This window comes from Hemiscyllium ocellatum, chromosome 33 (assembly GCF_020745735.1).
Source record: "Hemiscyllium ocellatum isolate sHemOce1 chromosome 33, sHemOce1.pat.X.cur, whole genome shotgun sequence".
Lineage (NCBI taxonomy): Eukaryota > Metazoa > Chordata > Chondrichthyes > Orectolobiformes > Hemiscylliidae > Hemiscyllium > Hemiscyllium ocellatum.
The window spans coordinates 25,571,442-25,588,431 of NC_083433.1; the positions used below are offsets into that span (position 1 = coordinate 25,571,442).

General features: G+C 43.7%; 1 protein-coding gene across 2 annotated transcripts in view; it reads right to left on the reverse strand.

The window, feature by feature from the left end:
* foxred2 (FAD-dependent oxidoreductase domain containing 2) overlaps window positions 1–16,990 on the reverse strand; it is a 56,154-nt gene that overhangs the window by 34,098 nt on the left and 5,066 nt on the right. For both annotated transcript variants that reach the window (XM_060849338.1, XM_060849339.1), the window contains one exon: window positions 8,809–9,060. In XM_060849338.1, coding sequence (XP_060705321.1) covers window positions 8,809–9,060 — 252 coding nt within the window. The remainder of the gene's footprint in view (window positions 1–8,808; window positions 9,061–16,990) is intronic.

Genomic DNA, 16,990 nt, shown 5'->3' on the forward strand with positions numbered 1-16,990 from the left:
ATATAAAAATAGATCTTAAATATATAATCATCAAAATTCAAAGGAATGATACTAAAGAAGAAAGAAAAACAATGAAACTCAGTTAACTACTAATCTAATCCACAATTATCCAGAGTGTATAGTTGAGTCACTTACATCCTTCAAACAAGAGAAAATGTTCTCTAATACACTCATAACAGTATAATAAAAAGGAAACTATTTCCAAACAATAAGAACAAAAAAAAACATGTTTGAATGGAGATCCTCCCCCTTGTTCTCAGGGGGCCTTACTTCCTTTCTAAAGGTCCACCATATCCTCTCCCAAACAGTGTCTCACCCTTGACCCGGGCGCTCCTTAATAGGATTTAAATATAATACCGAGCTAGAGTTAACAGTGAGCGCCCCACCCCCACCCATACCTGAGTATATCTGATAGCATCAATGCCACGTACAAACACACATAACTATAAAATTACAACTCCAACAAATTACAGTTAAGTATAATAACATAAAATAGCAAGGGAAGACAACCCTGCTCCCAGAAGCAAAAGTAAAGTAGAGTAAAGTATCCATTTCTCCCCACGGAGTGTGGAAGAGGCAAGCCAACATAAATTGTCTCTTACGATTTATTTAAACGAGTCTAAAAGTTCCTTAGCCTCTTCTGGTGATCTAAAATTATACTCGGATCCTTCGTGGGTAAAGCATAACGTCGCTGGGTAGCGTAAGGTGTATTGAATATTTAAGTTCCTTAGACATTTCTTCACCTCATCAAACGCCTTCCTCCTTCGTGCCAAAGCCGGGGAGAAGTCCTGAAATAACATAATCTTGGATCCTTCATGAATCATGGCTTTAGGATCCTTTCCAAGATTTCTGGAGGCATCCAGGAGTATCTGCCTCTCCCTATAACTCTGCAGCCGGAACAGGACCGGGCGTGGGCGCTGGTTTGGGCCAGATCCGCGTACTGCGACCCGGTAGGCCCACTCCACCCTTACCCGGTCAGTTTCAGCCCCCAGGTTTAAAAGCTGGGGCAGCCATCGCTCCAGAAATACTGCTAACTGTCCCTTCTCTTCTTGTTCAGGGAGGCCCAGAAGACGGATATTCTTTCTCCGATTTCTATTATCCAGGTCATCCATGTAGATTTCAAAGGCCCGGACTCTCTGCTCCAGAGCTCGCACCTGTTCTGCAGCTGTTTGTGCTGCAGCCTCGGAGGTCGTGGCCTTTAGCTCCGCCCCCTCCACTCGGCCCTGTAATTCCTCAATAGCCTGGCTGTACTTTTGTAACTTTTCTTCGAATGCATTCCATCTCTGTCTGGATTCTACAATGAAATTGACGAGTGTCGTTTCCAGCCTGGCAATCATCTCTTCAAGGCCTGTTTTTACATCAGCTGCAGCCGGAGGAGGAGAGGAGGGTGGGGGAGGGGTCTTTGTTTTCTGAGAGCTGCGGGATACCTTTGGTTTACTCATTATCCACTTAATATTAAACTGCTTAAATATAATAGTAAGCAGCTAATTAAGGTTAGAAAATGTTTTTGGGTGGTTTGGTAAGTGTGGTGGGGGTGAGTAACTCACTTTACCCAGGTTTTGGGAAGAGCACTGTAAACTCAGACTTGCTGAGTCGCCGCCATCTTGGATCTCTCGAACTTGTATATTCAAGTGCTCAAGAAATAATGACCTAATGGGGAACTCCCCTTTTTAAACTCAAACATAAATCATGATGTGCATGAGAAGATGGTGGTGTTGTGGTAACAGCACTTGACCAGTAATCCAGAGATAAACCAACTGTGGCAGCTGATGGAATTTAAATTCACTAAAAAAAATCTAGTTTTAAAACCTAGTCTTAGTGAATGAGCATGAAATCATCATAAAAATCCATCAAGTACATTAATGTCCTTTAGGAAAGGAAATCTGCAGCTCTTAACCAGTTTGACCGACATGTGACTCCAGACCCAAAGCAATGTTGTTGTCTCTCAACAGCTCTCTGAAATGGCCTTGCAAACTACTCAGTTCTAAGGCAATTGGGAATTGCCAGCATCACTCACATCCTTTGTTTGGTAGCACAGAGCTTGAAACATTGCTGAAAAAATATAGTTTATCAAAACTTTCCAACTTGTTCTTATCAGGACAATTCTCAAGAAACACTAATTTAAAGGGAAAACAACACCAAATGAGAGGAGGGAATGATTGGTAGAGGTGTTGTTGCTTTAATCAACAAAATTGGAGACTGCTGTTCTCTTGGCAACATCTTGACCAATCAAAGTCAATCTGCTTGGCTTAATATTTAAACAAAGCTTGGCAGTGAGTTGTCAGCTGTTAGTTGGTGCACTCCAAATGGAAATGTCACTACCTTGACATGCCGTGTCTTTTCAAAGAATAGATTAATATACATAGTTATGAAAAAATGCAATTTTGAATTCCTTTGAGTTTATTTGTTCAAAGGATTCATTTCGATAGATATTTATTTTTGGTGGGAGAATCCATAACAAGGGAAGTTTAATCTTAGAACCCAAGCTCAACTATTGCAGTATGTTGTTGGGAAGCAGTTTTGCACAAAAGGTAGCGGCATTCCCTCCTCCAAAATGCTGTGAATGTTGGGACTATTTAAATTTTCAAGACTGGCATTGACAGATTTTTAGGGTATCAAGGGCCACAATAAATTGAAGTAGAGGTTAGTCATGACATGAGTAAATGAATAATAAAAGAGAGCTCAGTGAGCCAAGCTACTTCCTTCGTACAACCCAGTCTGAATTTTATGTTGTTGTTAGTTGAAAGGATAGGAGATTTTCAGAAATTTTCCTTCATTTAGCAAGCACAGAATGCTACAAAGGAAGACATTTGTCCCATCATGCTTATGCTGGCTCTTCAGAACAGCTTTCTCATCAGCTTTACGTTTACTCCCCTTTCCCCTTAAATCAACAAAGATCATTTTGTTAAAGATTTATCTAATTCTGTTCTGCAAGTTATTACTGAAACTGCTTTCACATTCCTTCCAGGCAGGACACTTTAGAACATAGAAAAAGACAGCGCAGTACAGGCTCTTCGGCCCTCGATGTTGCGCCGACCAAAGCCTACCTAACCTACACTAGCCCAATAACCTCCATATGCTTATCCAATGCCCGCTTAAATGACCATAAAGAGAGAGAGTCCACCACTGCTACTGGCAGGGCATTCCATGAACTCACGCTGAGTAAAGAATCTACCCCTAATATCTGTCCTATACCTACCACCCCTTAATTTAAAGCTGTGTCCCCTAGTAACAGCTGACTCCATTAGCGGAAAAAGGTTCTCACTGTCAACCCTATCTAAACCCCTAATCATCTTGTACACCTCTATCAAATCTCCCCTAAACCTTCTTTTCCCCAATGAGAACAGCCCCAAGTGCCTCAGCCTTTCCTCATACGATCTTCCTACCATGCCAGGCAACATCCTGGTAAACCTCCTCTGCACTCGTTCCAATGCCTCCACGTCCCTCCTATAGTATGGCGACCAAAACTGCACACAATACTCCAGATGAGGCCGCACCAGAGTCTTATACAACTGCAACATGACCTCAGGACTCCGGAACTCAATTCCTCTACCAATAAAGCCCAGTACACCATATGCCTTCTTCACAGCACTATTTATCTGGGTGGCAACTTTCAGAGATCTGTGTACATGGACACCAAGATCCCTCTGCTCATCCACACTACCAAGTAGCCTACCATTAGCCCAGTAATCCATCTTCTTGTTACTCCTACCAAAGTGAATGACTTCACACTTAGCTACATTGAACTCCATTTGCCACCTTTCTGCCCAGCTCTGCAACTTATCTATATCACGCTGTAACCTGCCACATCCTTCTTCGCTGTCCACAACTCCACCGACTTTCGTGTCATCCGCAAACTTGCTCACCCAGCTTTCAAGCCCCTCCTCTAGGTCATTTATAAAAATGACAAACAGCAATGGTCCCACAACAGATCCTTGTGGAACACCGCTAGTAACTGCACTCCAAGATGAACCTATACCATCAACTACTACCCTCTGTCTCCTTCCAGCCAGCCAATTCCTAATCCAAACCTCTAATGCACCCTCAATGCCATACCTCCGTAGTTTTTGCATTAGCCTACCATGGGGTACCTTATCGAACGCCTTGCTAAAATCCACATACACCACATCTACTGCTGTACCCTCGTCCACTTCCTTGGTCACCTTCTCAAAGAACTCAATAAGGTTTGTGAGGCACAACCTGCCCTTCACAAAACCATGCTGACTATCCTTGATCACATTATTCCTATCCAGATGTTCATAAATCCTATCCCTTACAATTCTCTCTAAGACTTTGCCCACATCAGAAGTGAGACTCACTGGCCTATAGTTACTCGGGCTGTCCCTACTCCCCTTCTTGAACAAGGGGACCACATTCGCTATCCTCCAGTCTTCTGGCACTATTCCCGTAGACAATGACGACATAAAAATCAAGGCCATTGGCTCCGCTATCTCCTCCCTAGCTTCCCAGAGGATCCTAGGAGAAATGCCATCAGGCCCAGGGGACTTATGTATTTTCATCCTTTCCAGTATTCTCCAGACCTCTTCCCCACATACCTCAAGGTCATCCATTCTAATCACTTGTGACTCAATATTCACATCAGCAACAGTGTCCTGTTCCTGAGTGAATACTGACGAAAAGTACTGATTTAGTGTCTCTCTAATCTCCTCCACCTCCACGCACAACTTCCCACTACTATCCTTGACTGGACCGATACCTACCCTAGTCATCCTTTTATTCCTGAAACTTTAGAATTAGGTAACACGGAACAGAGGGAGAACTAGCCATTTGGATACAGAACTGGCTTGAAGGTAGAAGACAGAGGGTGGTGGTGGAGGGTTGCCTTTTAGACTGAAGGCCTGTGACCAGTGGTGTGCCATAAGGATAGGTGCTGGATCCAATGCTTTTCATCATTTATGTAAATGATTTGGATGTAAGCACAAGAGGTATACTTAGTAAGTTTGCAGATGACACCAAAATTGGAAGTGTAGTGGACAGAGATGAAGTTTACCTCAGAGTACAATGGGATCTGGATCAGATGAACCAATGGGCCAAGGAGTGGCAGATGGAGTTTAATTTAGATAAATGTGAGGTGCTACATTTTAGAAAGGCAAATCAGAGCAGGACTTATACACTTAATGGTAAGGTCCTGGGGAATGTTACTGAACAAAGAGAAATTGGAGTGCAGGTTCATAGTTTCTTGAAAGTGGAGTCACAGGTCGATAAAATAGTGAAGACGGCATTTGGTATGCTTGCCTTTACTGGTCAGAGCTTTGGAGTGTAGAAGTTGGGACCTCAAGTTGCAGGACATTAGTTCAACCACTATTGAAATATTGTATGCAATTCTGGTCTCCCTGCTATACAAAGGATGTTGTGAAACTTGAAAGGATTCAGAAAAGATTTACAAGGATGTTGCCAGGGTCAGAGAGTTTTGGATTCAGCGAGAGCGTGAATGGACTGGGGCTATTTTCTCTGGAGCCTCTGAGGTTGAAGGGTGACCTTACTGAGGTTTATAAAATCATGAGGGGCATGGATAGGGTAAATAGACAAGGTATTTTCCCTGGGGGGAGTCCAAAACTAGAGGGCATAGGTTTAAGGTGAGAGGGGAAACATTTAAAAGGGACCTACAGGAGAAAGCTTTTCGTGCAGGGGGAGGTGAGTGTATGGAATGAGCTGCCAGTGGAAGTGGTGAAGGCTGATACGATTATGATATTTAAAAGGCATCTAGATGGGTATATGAATAGGCAGGGTTTAGAGGGATGTGGGGAAAATATTGGCAAATGGGACTAGATTTATTTGGGATGTCTGGTTGGCATGGACAAGTTGGACCGAAGGGTCTGCTTCCTTGCTGTATATCTTGCTCTCTAACTCATTGAATATGATAAATTATTATTGCCTCTCTCATTGTTTTGCCAATTCCATTACATCTGCACGCTCCTCCTGTCAGTAGAAGTAGTTGCTTCCTCCTTGCTCTGTCAAACCCCTTATACTTTTTATCATCTATACTAAATTTTCCCTCACCTCTGCACTGCTGTTAGATCAGTCCCAGCTTTTCCAGTCTCTCTATAGAACTATAGTCCTTCATTCTGGGAAATCCCTGTCACAGTCACTGAAATCTTTCAGAGATGTGAAGCTCAAAACTGGACACATTACTTGAGCAGAGGTCAAACCAAGTGATCCTTAATCACTTTGGACAAAGGAAATAGAGCAGGGTAGGCCATTCAGCCCCTCGAGCCTTCACCGCCATTCAACTTGACCTGTAGCTGATCTTCTACTTCAATACCATTCTCCTGTTCAATCCCTTTTCCCAATTTATGGGGGAGGTGGTGGAGTAGTAGCATTGACGAGTAAACCAGAGAGCCACACAAACGATCATGAGTATCCTTACACAGAGATGAAGAAGGACACCACATCTGGGACAACCCCTCCCTCCTAGGGCAGGCTAAACATAGACATGCCTGGGAAATCCTAGAGACCTGGTATTCAAATCAGAACTCCATCAATGAACACATTGATTTGGACCCCATTTACCAACCTCTGAGAAAAAGAGCAGGAAATGATATCACCCAAGACACAAAGAGATATAGCGGGACAGAACATCAGTGCCTCATCGGAGGCTTGCTGATTATGTTACCTAGCATGGTGACGAAACATCTGAGAACAAACCAACCAGCCTAGTCAGCAAACTTACAACATAAACACTCTAGGCATATGAGTTTGAATCCTAGCACTGCAAATGGTGAAATCTAAATCAAAGACAATCTGAACTAATACCGTGCACAATTCTTCAGGTGTGGTCTGGCAAAGGCATAAGAAATTATAATATACGTTGAATATAAAAACAATGTCTCAATTTACAAAGTCAAAGATCCCAACAATTGATTTAACAACAGTCATACCAACTGGTTCAGCCACTTACGAAGTTTTTTTGTATGTAAACACTTCAACCTTTCTTCCCTTGACTTGGTGCAACAAAATTGTGCAGACTGAAATTCAGACAATTATGCCACTGTTATTTGTAAATATCATAGATTTACCTCAACTTATCATTGTACATGATCTGTGAAGCAGTCAAGCTGATAACCTCCTGTCATGCTCCTTGCACCACTGGCACCATGGGAACCACTCTGCCCTCTCCTTTTCATCTAACTTTGTCAACATAACCTTCTACTTTCTGTGTTTATCTAGATTCTTCTTAAAAGTTATTCAGCTCAACCACCCACTGTGGCAGTGAGTTTCACATTCTCACCTCTCTCTGGGTAAAAAGGATTCTCCTGAATTCCCTGTTGGATTGATTAGTGGCCACCTTGTGGGCCCAGGATTTGCTTGTGCCACTTATAGGAAGATCTGCTCTACATTTACATTCTGAAACCCCTTCCCAACCTAAAGCCTTCCAGGAGCAATAACTAGTGGGGATCTCAAGTCAAAATCCTGGCTGTTTTTGCTTCACCAACAGGCCATTTTCAACAACTTGCATTTATGTAGCATCTTTAATGCAGTAAAATGTTCCAAGGTACTGCTCAGGCAAGATCAAACAGCATTTGACATGGAGCATTGTATGGGGATATCAAGTTCAGTGGCTAAAAGCTTGATCATTGGAGGTACGCTTTAAGCAGATATAAATGAGTGGGTTGTCTTCTTAGGAATAATTAGACAGACAGGGTTTGTTTCCATTGGTGTTTAAAAGAGTGAGGGGTGACTTGATCCAAGTACATAAAATCCTGAACATTTTTGACAAGGTGGTCATGATGAGTCCAGACCCAGGGAGCATTGTACTTCTTGGGACAGAGGTGAGAGTGCGCGCGCGTGAGAGAGACAGCGAGCGCATGTTAATTTGAAGCTCTCTTCCTCAGAAGGCACATGCAATGAATTTAGGTGGAGGTAGATAAATCAAACATTATATACAAGTCAAAGATTATAAGAGTTAATGGGAACGTGGAATACGAAACACAAACAAATTTATTGAATCCTACAGAGGCTCAAAGGACTGAAAGATTGGGACTTCACCAGTTTCCTCATTTCCCTCCCCCTACCTTACCCCAGTTCCAACCTGCCAGCTCAGCACCATCCCCATGACCTGTCCTACCTGCAAATCTTCTTTCCCACCTATCCGCTCCATCCTCCACTCCGACCTATCAACTTCATCCCCACCTCCATCCACCTATTGTACTCTTAGCTACCTTCTCCCCAGCCCCACCCTCCTCCCATTTCTCTCTCTACCCCGGAGGCTCCCTGCCTCATTCCTGATAAAGGGCTTTTGCTCGAAACGTTGATTTGCCTGCTCCTCGGATGCTGCCTGACCTGCTGTGCTTTTCCAGCACCACACTAATCTTGACTCTGATCTCCAGCATCTGCAGTCCTCACTTTCGCCCCCTTAAAGGGCTGAAAGGCCTACTTCCACACCTAATTTAGAATTCATATAAGTCTTGGGATAGCCAGATAGATATGTTTAAGGTTTTGATTCCAAAGCTTCGAGTTAAACAATTGAAGGCACAGTCACCAGAGACCAAAAGACACAAAAATTGAAGATCACAGAGATCTAGGAAGGTAGCAGATAAGGTTCCCTCTGTTCCCAATGCAGCATGTTCCAAATTGAATCATGTGACACATGACCACTGTTCCTTTTGTGATATTCATCTGTCCATGTATCTGTCTGTCTGTTCCAATCGCACAATTAAGGGTGAAGCCCCCACTGATGAAAACACCCAGTACTGAAAGGTGAAAGGGATTCTTTGAAATCTCAATCAGGTCAGCTATGACGATTGAAGCTAACACAAACAGCAGAGTTAAAGGCCACATATGACTTACCGGACATCTCCGACATAGTGAGTGGCCCAGGCGAGCCGCAGCCGGGAACGGCCCAGCATGTGGATAAAGTTAGTCACTCCAACAATGTTGTCCGCCGTCTCAAATGCAGCATTGCCCCGGCCCAGGATGAGGACTGTCTGCCCAACAAAGTTAGCAGGATCCACAGAGATGCTCTCGTAGCCCTCGACATGTTCAGAACCTGGAAAATCAGGCTTGTTGGGCACCCACATTCCAGTTGCAACTAACAGGACACTAAAAGGAAAGGGGGAAACAAGAATGATCAGCTTGCCATTAAAACAAAAGGGCTGTGTGCCCCTCACCTGACAATCTCCATCACTCAGCAGTGCTCTTGAATAACATTTCTGGCAGTACACAGACCAAGGACAAAGCATGCTGTGAGGCCAGGATGGTAGTCACTTACAGCTCAAGGCTGGTAGCATGAACCACAACTGTGAAAGCTGTTTTTACAGTCAGCACCAATTTATGGAAGACTTGGGTTTAGAGGAAATAAAAGCAGGTAAAGGCCATTCGACCCATTGAACCTGTTCTGCAATTTAAACAGATTATGCCTGATTGCTGTCTTGAACATGCCCAACAATAGAGCTCCCAAAGACTTCTTGAGTAGAGAATTCCAATCATTTAAGACCCTCTGAGTGAAGAAATGTTTCCTCACCGTGGTCTTTAACAGCTTACCCTCCTCTAGTGCTGTACCTTTGATTCAAGATACCCTGCCGGGAAAATATCCTATGTACAACAACCCTGTAAAACTTTTATATGCTTCAATGACATCATCTCTCAATCTTCAAAACTCTACTGAATACAGGCCCAGTTTCCTTGATTGTTCCTCGTAAGACAATCCTCCCAACCCTGATGAACCTCCATGGTATTTTCTATGTCAAGCACATCCTTACCTAGATAAGGAGACTAAAATGGTGTACAGTATTCCAAACGTGGTCTCACTAAGGTCCTATACAACTTTAGTGAGGCACTTGTATTTCTGTACTCACAAGACGTATAACCTATTTCGGTTCAAAGTCTGTGACATAAATTAAAGGACATTATTTTTACCTGTCTGGGTCTGATGCATCTCACAATCCTGGACTACATGCATGACAAAACACATCCAACTGTTGACATCTTTCTAACCACTTTCACTCTGTGATAAAACCCAGCTCAGTGTTAAATCTGGTTAGCGCTTGCCTGAGCTAAGAAAACCCTTCCTCCTCCTCCAACCTGATAGACTGATATTAGAGTACAGAGTATTACTCGCATGCCAAACAACGTAAGCAGCAAATGACAGACAGAGCTAAGCGATCCCACAACCAATGGATTAGATCTAAGCTCTGCAGTCCTGCCATATCCAGTTGTGAATGATGGTGACGATTAAAAAAACTCACTGGCGGAGGCAGCTCCACAAATGTCCCCATCCTCAATGATGGAAGAGCCCAGCACATCAGTGCAAAAGATAAGGCTGAGGCTTTCTCAGCAACTTTCAGCCAGAAGTGCTGAGTAGGTGATCCATCTCGGCCTCCTCCATTTCAGCCAATTTGTTCACTCCATGTGATATTAAGAAATGGTTGGAGGCACTGGATACTGCAAAGGCTATGGGCCCTGACAACATTCCTGCAATAGTACTGAAGACATGTGCCCAAGAACACTGGCATCTAACTCAAAATGCAGAGAATTGTCCAAGTATATCCTGTACGTAAAAAGCAGGACAAATCCAGCCTGGCCAATTACCGCCCCAAAAGCCTACTCTCGATCATCAGTAAAATGATGGAAGGTGTCATCAACAGTGCTATCAAGCAGCACCAGCTCAGCAATAACCTGTTCAGTGACACCCAGTTTGGGTTTTGCCAGGGCCATTCAGCTCCTGATCGCTTTACAGCCTTGGTTCAAACATGGACATAAGAACTGACTTCCAAAGGTGAAGGGAGAGTGACAGCCCTTGACATCAAAGCTGCATTCGACTGAGTGTGGCAAAAAGGAGTCCTAGCAAAACTGGAATTGATGGGTATCTGGTGATTAGAATCATAACTGACACATAGGATGATGGTAGTGGTTGTTGGATGTCAGTCATCTCAGCTCCAGGAAACTTCTGCAGGAGTTCATCAGAGTAGTGTCCCACGCCCAAACATCTTCAGCTGCATCATCAATGACCTTCCCTCCATCATAAGGTCAGAGGTGGGGATGTTCACCAACGATTGTACAATGTCCAGCACCATTCATGACTCCTCAGACTCTGAAGCAATCTGTGTCCAAATGCAACAAGATCTGGACAATATCCAGGCTTGGGTTGAAAAGTGGCAAGTAACATTCATGCCACACAAATGCCAGGCTATAACTATGACCAATAAGAGACAATCTAACCACGACATTCAATGATGTTACCATCACTGAAACCCCCATTATCAACATCCTTAGAGTGAACATTGATCAGAAACTCAACTGGACTCACCACATTATTAGTGGCTACAACAGCAGGCCAGAGGCTAGGGATACTGCGGCGAGTAACTCATCTCCTGACTCCCTTCCATCATCTACAAGGCACAAGTCAGCAGTGTAATGGAATACTCCCCACTTGCCTGGATGGGCGTAGCCCCAACAACACTCAAGAAACTTGACACCATCAAGACAAAGCAGTCTGCTTGATTGGCACTACATCCATAAGCATCCACTCCCTCCACCACCAATGCTCAGTAGCAGCAAGATGCACTGCAGAAATTCACCAAAGATCCTCAGACAGGATCTGTCCTCTTTTTATGTACAGGATATACTTGGACAATTCTCTGCATTTTCAAACAGCACAGTGTCATAGAGACGTACAGCACGGAAACAGACTCTTCAGTCCAACTCACCCATGCCGGCCAGATATCCCAAACTGATCTAGTCCCATTTGCCAGCACTTGATGCATATTCCTCCAAACCCTTCCTATTCAAATACCCAGATGCCTTTTAAATGTTGTAATTGTACCAGCCTCCAACACTTCCTCATTCCATACACACACCACCCTTTGCCTGAAAAAGTTGCCTCTTAGGTCCCTTTTAAATTGTATCCCTCTCACCCAAAATCTATGTCTTCTGGTACTGGACTCCTCTAGTGTGAACATAGGAGGTATAGTTAGTAAGTTAGTAAGTTTGCAGCTGACACCAAAATTGGAGGTGTAATGGACAGCAAGGAAGGTTATCTCAGAATACAACAGGATCTTGATTAGATGGGCCAATGGGCAAGGAGTGGCAGATGGAGTTTCATTTAGATTTTGGATAGGCAAATCAGGGTGGGACTTTTTTGCTCAGTGGTATGATCCTGGGGAGTGTTGCTGAACAAAGAGATCTTGGAGTGCAGGTTCATAGTTCCTTGAAAATGGAGTCACAGGTAGATTGGATAGCAATGGTGACGTTTAGTATGCTTTTCCTTATCAGTCAGAACACCAAGTATAGGAGTTAGGAGGTCATGTTGCAGCTGTACAGGACACTGGTTAGGCCATTGTTGGAAATATTGTGAACAATTCTGGTCTCCCTCCTACAGGAAGGATGTTGTGAAACTAGAAATGATGCAGAAAAGATTTACAAGGATGACGTCATGGTTGGAGAGTTTGAGCTGTAGGGAGAGGCTGAATAGGCTGAAACTGTTTGCAAGGTTTGTAGCTCAGGTTGAGGTTTAGGGTGTAGGTTTGCTCGCTGAGCTGGAGGTTTGATATCCAGACGTTTCATTACCTGACGAGGTAACATCATCAGTGGCGAACTCCAAGTGAAGCGAAGCTGTTGTCTCCTGTTTTCTGTTTATATCTTTCTCCTGGATGGAGTTCCTGGGGTTTGTGGTGATGTCATTTCCTGTTTGTTTTCTGAGGGGTTGATAGATGGCATCTAGATCTATGTGTTTGTTTATGGCGTTGTGGTTGGAATGCCAGGCCTCTAGGAATTCTCTGGCATGTCTTTGCTTAGCCTGTCCCAGGATTGTCCCAGTTGAAATAGCGGTTTTCTTTTTCATCTGTGTGTAGGGCTACGAGGGGGAGAGGGTCATGTCTTTTTGTAGCTAGCTGGTGTTCGTGTATCCTGGTGGCTAACTTTCTTCCTGTTTGTCCTACGTGGTGTTTGTGGCAGTCCTTGCATGGAATTTTGTAGATGACGTTGGTTTTATTCATGGGTTTGTTAGCTTTTGTTTGAGATTGTTGGTGGGGTTGTGTGCTACTAGGATTCCGAGGGGTCTCAGTAGTCTGGCTGTCATTTCTGAAACTTCTTTGATGTATGGTAAGATGGTTAGGGTTTCTGGCTTTGTTTGGTCTGCTTGTCGTGGTTTGTTCTTGGGACTGTTTCCCTAGAGGTTGGAGGCTGAGGAGTGACCTTACGAAGGTTTATAAAATCATGAGGGGCATGCATAGAGTAAATAGACAAGGTCTTTTCTCTGGGCATCTGCCAAACCCACAACCATTTCCATGTAGAAGGACAGATATATGGGAACACCATCATCTTCAAGTTTCCCTCCAAGTCACTCACGATATATTGCTGTTCCTCCACGGTCACTGCTTCAAATTTCTGGAATGCTCTCCCTAATCGCATTGTGGGTCATCCCTCAGCAGGTAGACCGCAGTGGTTCAAGAAGGCAGCTCAAAACTCACCTTCTCAAGGGCAACGAGGGATGGGCAATAAATGCTGGCCATCCAGTGATGCCTGCATCCCACAAAACGAATAAATTTTAAAAACTGACTGAGGCTTAAAGGCATTCTTCTACAGGACCACAAAATAGAGCATTCCTTTCTCAATGTGAAAGGAATCAATCATGCTTCACTGGGTAGCATCCAGTGATGGCCTCAAGGTGCTGTACTGTCAGAGTACTGCCCTCTCAGGAGAATATATAAGATGCCATCTCACTATTCAAATTGCAGGGGAGCTTTGCTCTGATGCACTGGCCAATATTGCACACAGTCTCCCTTTTAGGGAGGCGACATTTTATCACACAAAGGCTGTACAACTTTGGAGCTCAGCCTCAGAAGGCAGTGAAGATGGAATCATTGAGTATTTCTAAAGATGAAGGTAGATTGATTCTTGTTAGGCAATGGAATCAATGTGGAGGATGATGGGAATGTGAAATCCAGAACAGCCAATATCATAATGAATGATAGTACAAGCTCAAGGGGCTGAGTGGCTTATTTTTGTTCCAAATTCATCTGTAATATTTATTCCTCTATTAACATTGCTAAAACGCCTTAATTGTTCATTACTATGTCATTGTTTGCGGGAACTTGCTATGCACCAACTGGCAGCTTGTTTCCCAACATACAGCAGGCACTGCAATTCAAAAGGTTATCTGTAAAGCATTTTGGGATTGTCTGAGGCTGTGAAATGTGCAAATAAATAAAAGCATTTCTTTCACTAGCTTTTTCAACACTGTATGGTTCTCTAGCCAAATTGATGTATGGAGCTGTGTGAGGAAAACAAGTCTTCCCAGAAAATATGAGGGTGAAGAAAGACTGAGGGTGGGTGAACCCATTCCCTTCTCTCAAATTTTGCAGTGAACAGTTTAGACACACCTTCAATTATAACTGCTTCTCTGCGGAGTCAGCAGCCGACAGTGGCATATCAATTACGTCAGTGACCTAAGTTAAAAATCACACAACACCAGGTTATAGTCCAACAGGTTTAATTGGAAGCACACTAGCTTTTGGAGCGACGCTCCCCAATCACCTGATGAAGGAGCGTCGCTCTGAAAGCTAGTGCGCTTCCAATTAAACGTGTTGGACTATAACCTGGTGTTGTGTGATTTTTAACTTTGTACACCCCAGTCCGATACTGGCATCTCCAAATCATGTCAGTGACCTAGTAATCCAGAGGTCCAGGCTGATACTCTGGGGTTACAGGTTCAAATCCCATGACAGCAGCTGGTGAAATTTCAATTCAGTTAATGAGGATTTCTGGAATTTAATATTAATCTCTCAAAAATGGTGTAACGATGAAATCATCACTGCCTCCAATAAAAGCACTTATCTGGGTCACTAAAGTTCTTTGGAGAAGGAAAACTGCCATTCTTTCCTGTTCTGGTCCACATATAACTTAAGACACACAGCAATATGGCTGAATATTCACTGCTCTCTGAAATGGTCTAGCAAGTCTCTCCATTATGTCAAACCACTACAAAAAAGTTAAAAATAAATGACATCAGATAGACCAATCAGGATCAACCCAGCCACTGGAAACGACAAAGGCATATTGAGCCCTGACAAACCTGCAAAGTCTCCCTTACATCTGGGCATCTAGGTCAAATGGACGAGCCACCTCGGTCCTCCTCCACAAGTCCCCAGCATCACAGATTCTCATTTTAGCTTTACAAGGTACTAGTGAGGCCGCACCTGGAGTACAGTGTGCAGGTTTGTTCTCCTTACTTAAGGAAGGATGTACTGGCACTGGAGGGAGTGCAGAGGAGGGTCACTCGGTTGATTCCTGAGTTGAGGAGTTTGGCTTATGAGGAGAGGCTGAATAGATTGGAATTATATTCATTGGAATTCAGAAGAATGAGGGGTGATCTTATAGAATCATATAAAATTATGAAGGGAATCAATAAAATAGAAATAGATTTAATGTTTCCACTGGGAGGTAAAACTAGGACAAGAGGGCAAGATTAGAGGATTAGAGGAAGCAGGTTTAGAACTGAACTGAGAAGGGACTTCTTCACCCAGAGGATTGTTAATCTATGGAATTCCTTGCCCAGGGAAGTAGTTGACATCAGCAATCATGTTTAAAGCCAAGGTAGATACTTTTTTGGAAAATAAAGGAATTAAGGGATATGGTAAGTGGAGCTGAGTCCATGAAATGAGTAACTTATTGAGTGGCGGAGCAGACTCGAAGGGCCAGACAGCCTACTCCTGCTCCTGGTTCTTATGTTCTTAGCCAATATGATCCACTCCAGAGGATAAGTCACAGGGAAAGATGCTGGATACCTCAAAGGCAATAGGCTCTGACAACATTCCAACAATAGTACTGAAGACTTAAATTCCAAAACTAGGGCCTGCAGACAAGTTGTTCCAGTACAGCTACAATCCTGCAGCCCAACCATGTCCTACCCTCAGATAGCAGGACAGGACAAGTCCAATTAAAGGCTCAATCAAAGAGATGGGAAGTATCATATCCAGTGTTACAAGCAGCATTCACACGGCAATAACCTGCCAACAGACGCTCAATTCCAGTTCATCATAGAACCCTAACAGTGCGGAAATGGGCCATTTGGACCAAGAGGTTCACACTGACTCTCCAAAGAGCATTCCACCACCTATCCCTGTAACCCAGCATTTTGGCTACTACATGTAACCTACACATCCCTGGACATTATGGGCAATTTAGCGTGGCCAATCCACATCTTTAGCCCAGAGACCTGGGGTGAATGTGCAAAGTCCATACAGACAGTCTCCTGAGGCTGGAATTGAACCAGTATCCCTGGCGCTGTGAGGCAGCAACGCTAACCACTGAGCCACCAAGTGGTTTTGCCAGGATCATTCAACTCCAATGTAAACAAAGCCCTCACCAAATACGGACAAGTGCTGAACTCAAGGTGGTATGACAGCAACTGCCCTTGACATCATCCAGGTTTCATTTGACTGAGTGTGGCATCAAGGAGCCCTAGCAAAACAGGAATCAGTGGGAATCACGAACAAATGCTAAACTGCCCGTAGTGTTAGGTGCATTAGTCAGAGGGAAATGGGTCTGGGTGGGTTACTCTTCAGAGGGTCGGTGTGGACTGGTTGGGCCGAAGGGCCTGTTTCCACACTGTAGGTCATCTAGTCTAAACAAAACTCTCCACTGGTTGAGGTCATATTTAGTACAAAGAAAGAGGGCCGTGGTGGTTACAGTTCATTCATCTCAGCTCTCGGTCATCTCTACAGGCATTCCTCAAGGGCCAACCATCTTCAGCATTGGTCAGGAGTGAGATGTACATCAATGAATGTGCAATATTCAGCAACATTCACAGCTCCTCTGATACTGAAGCAGTCCATGTTCAGATGCAGCAGAACTTGGACAATATTAAGATCTGGGCTAAGAAGTGCCAAGCAACATTTGTGCTATTCAAAGTGTCAGGCAATGATCACTGCCAAAGAGAAAATTTAACTATCTCCTAATGTTATTCAACAGTATTGCCACTGCTGAATTCCACCCACGATTATTATATTGACAAGAAATTGAACTAGACCAG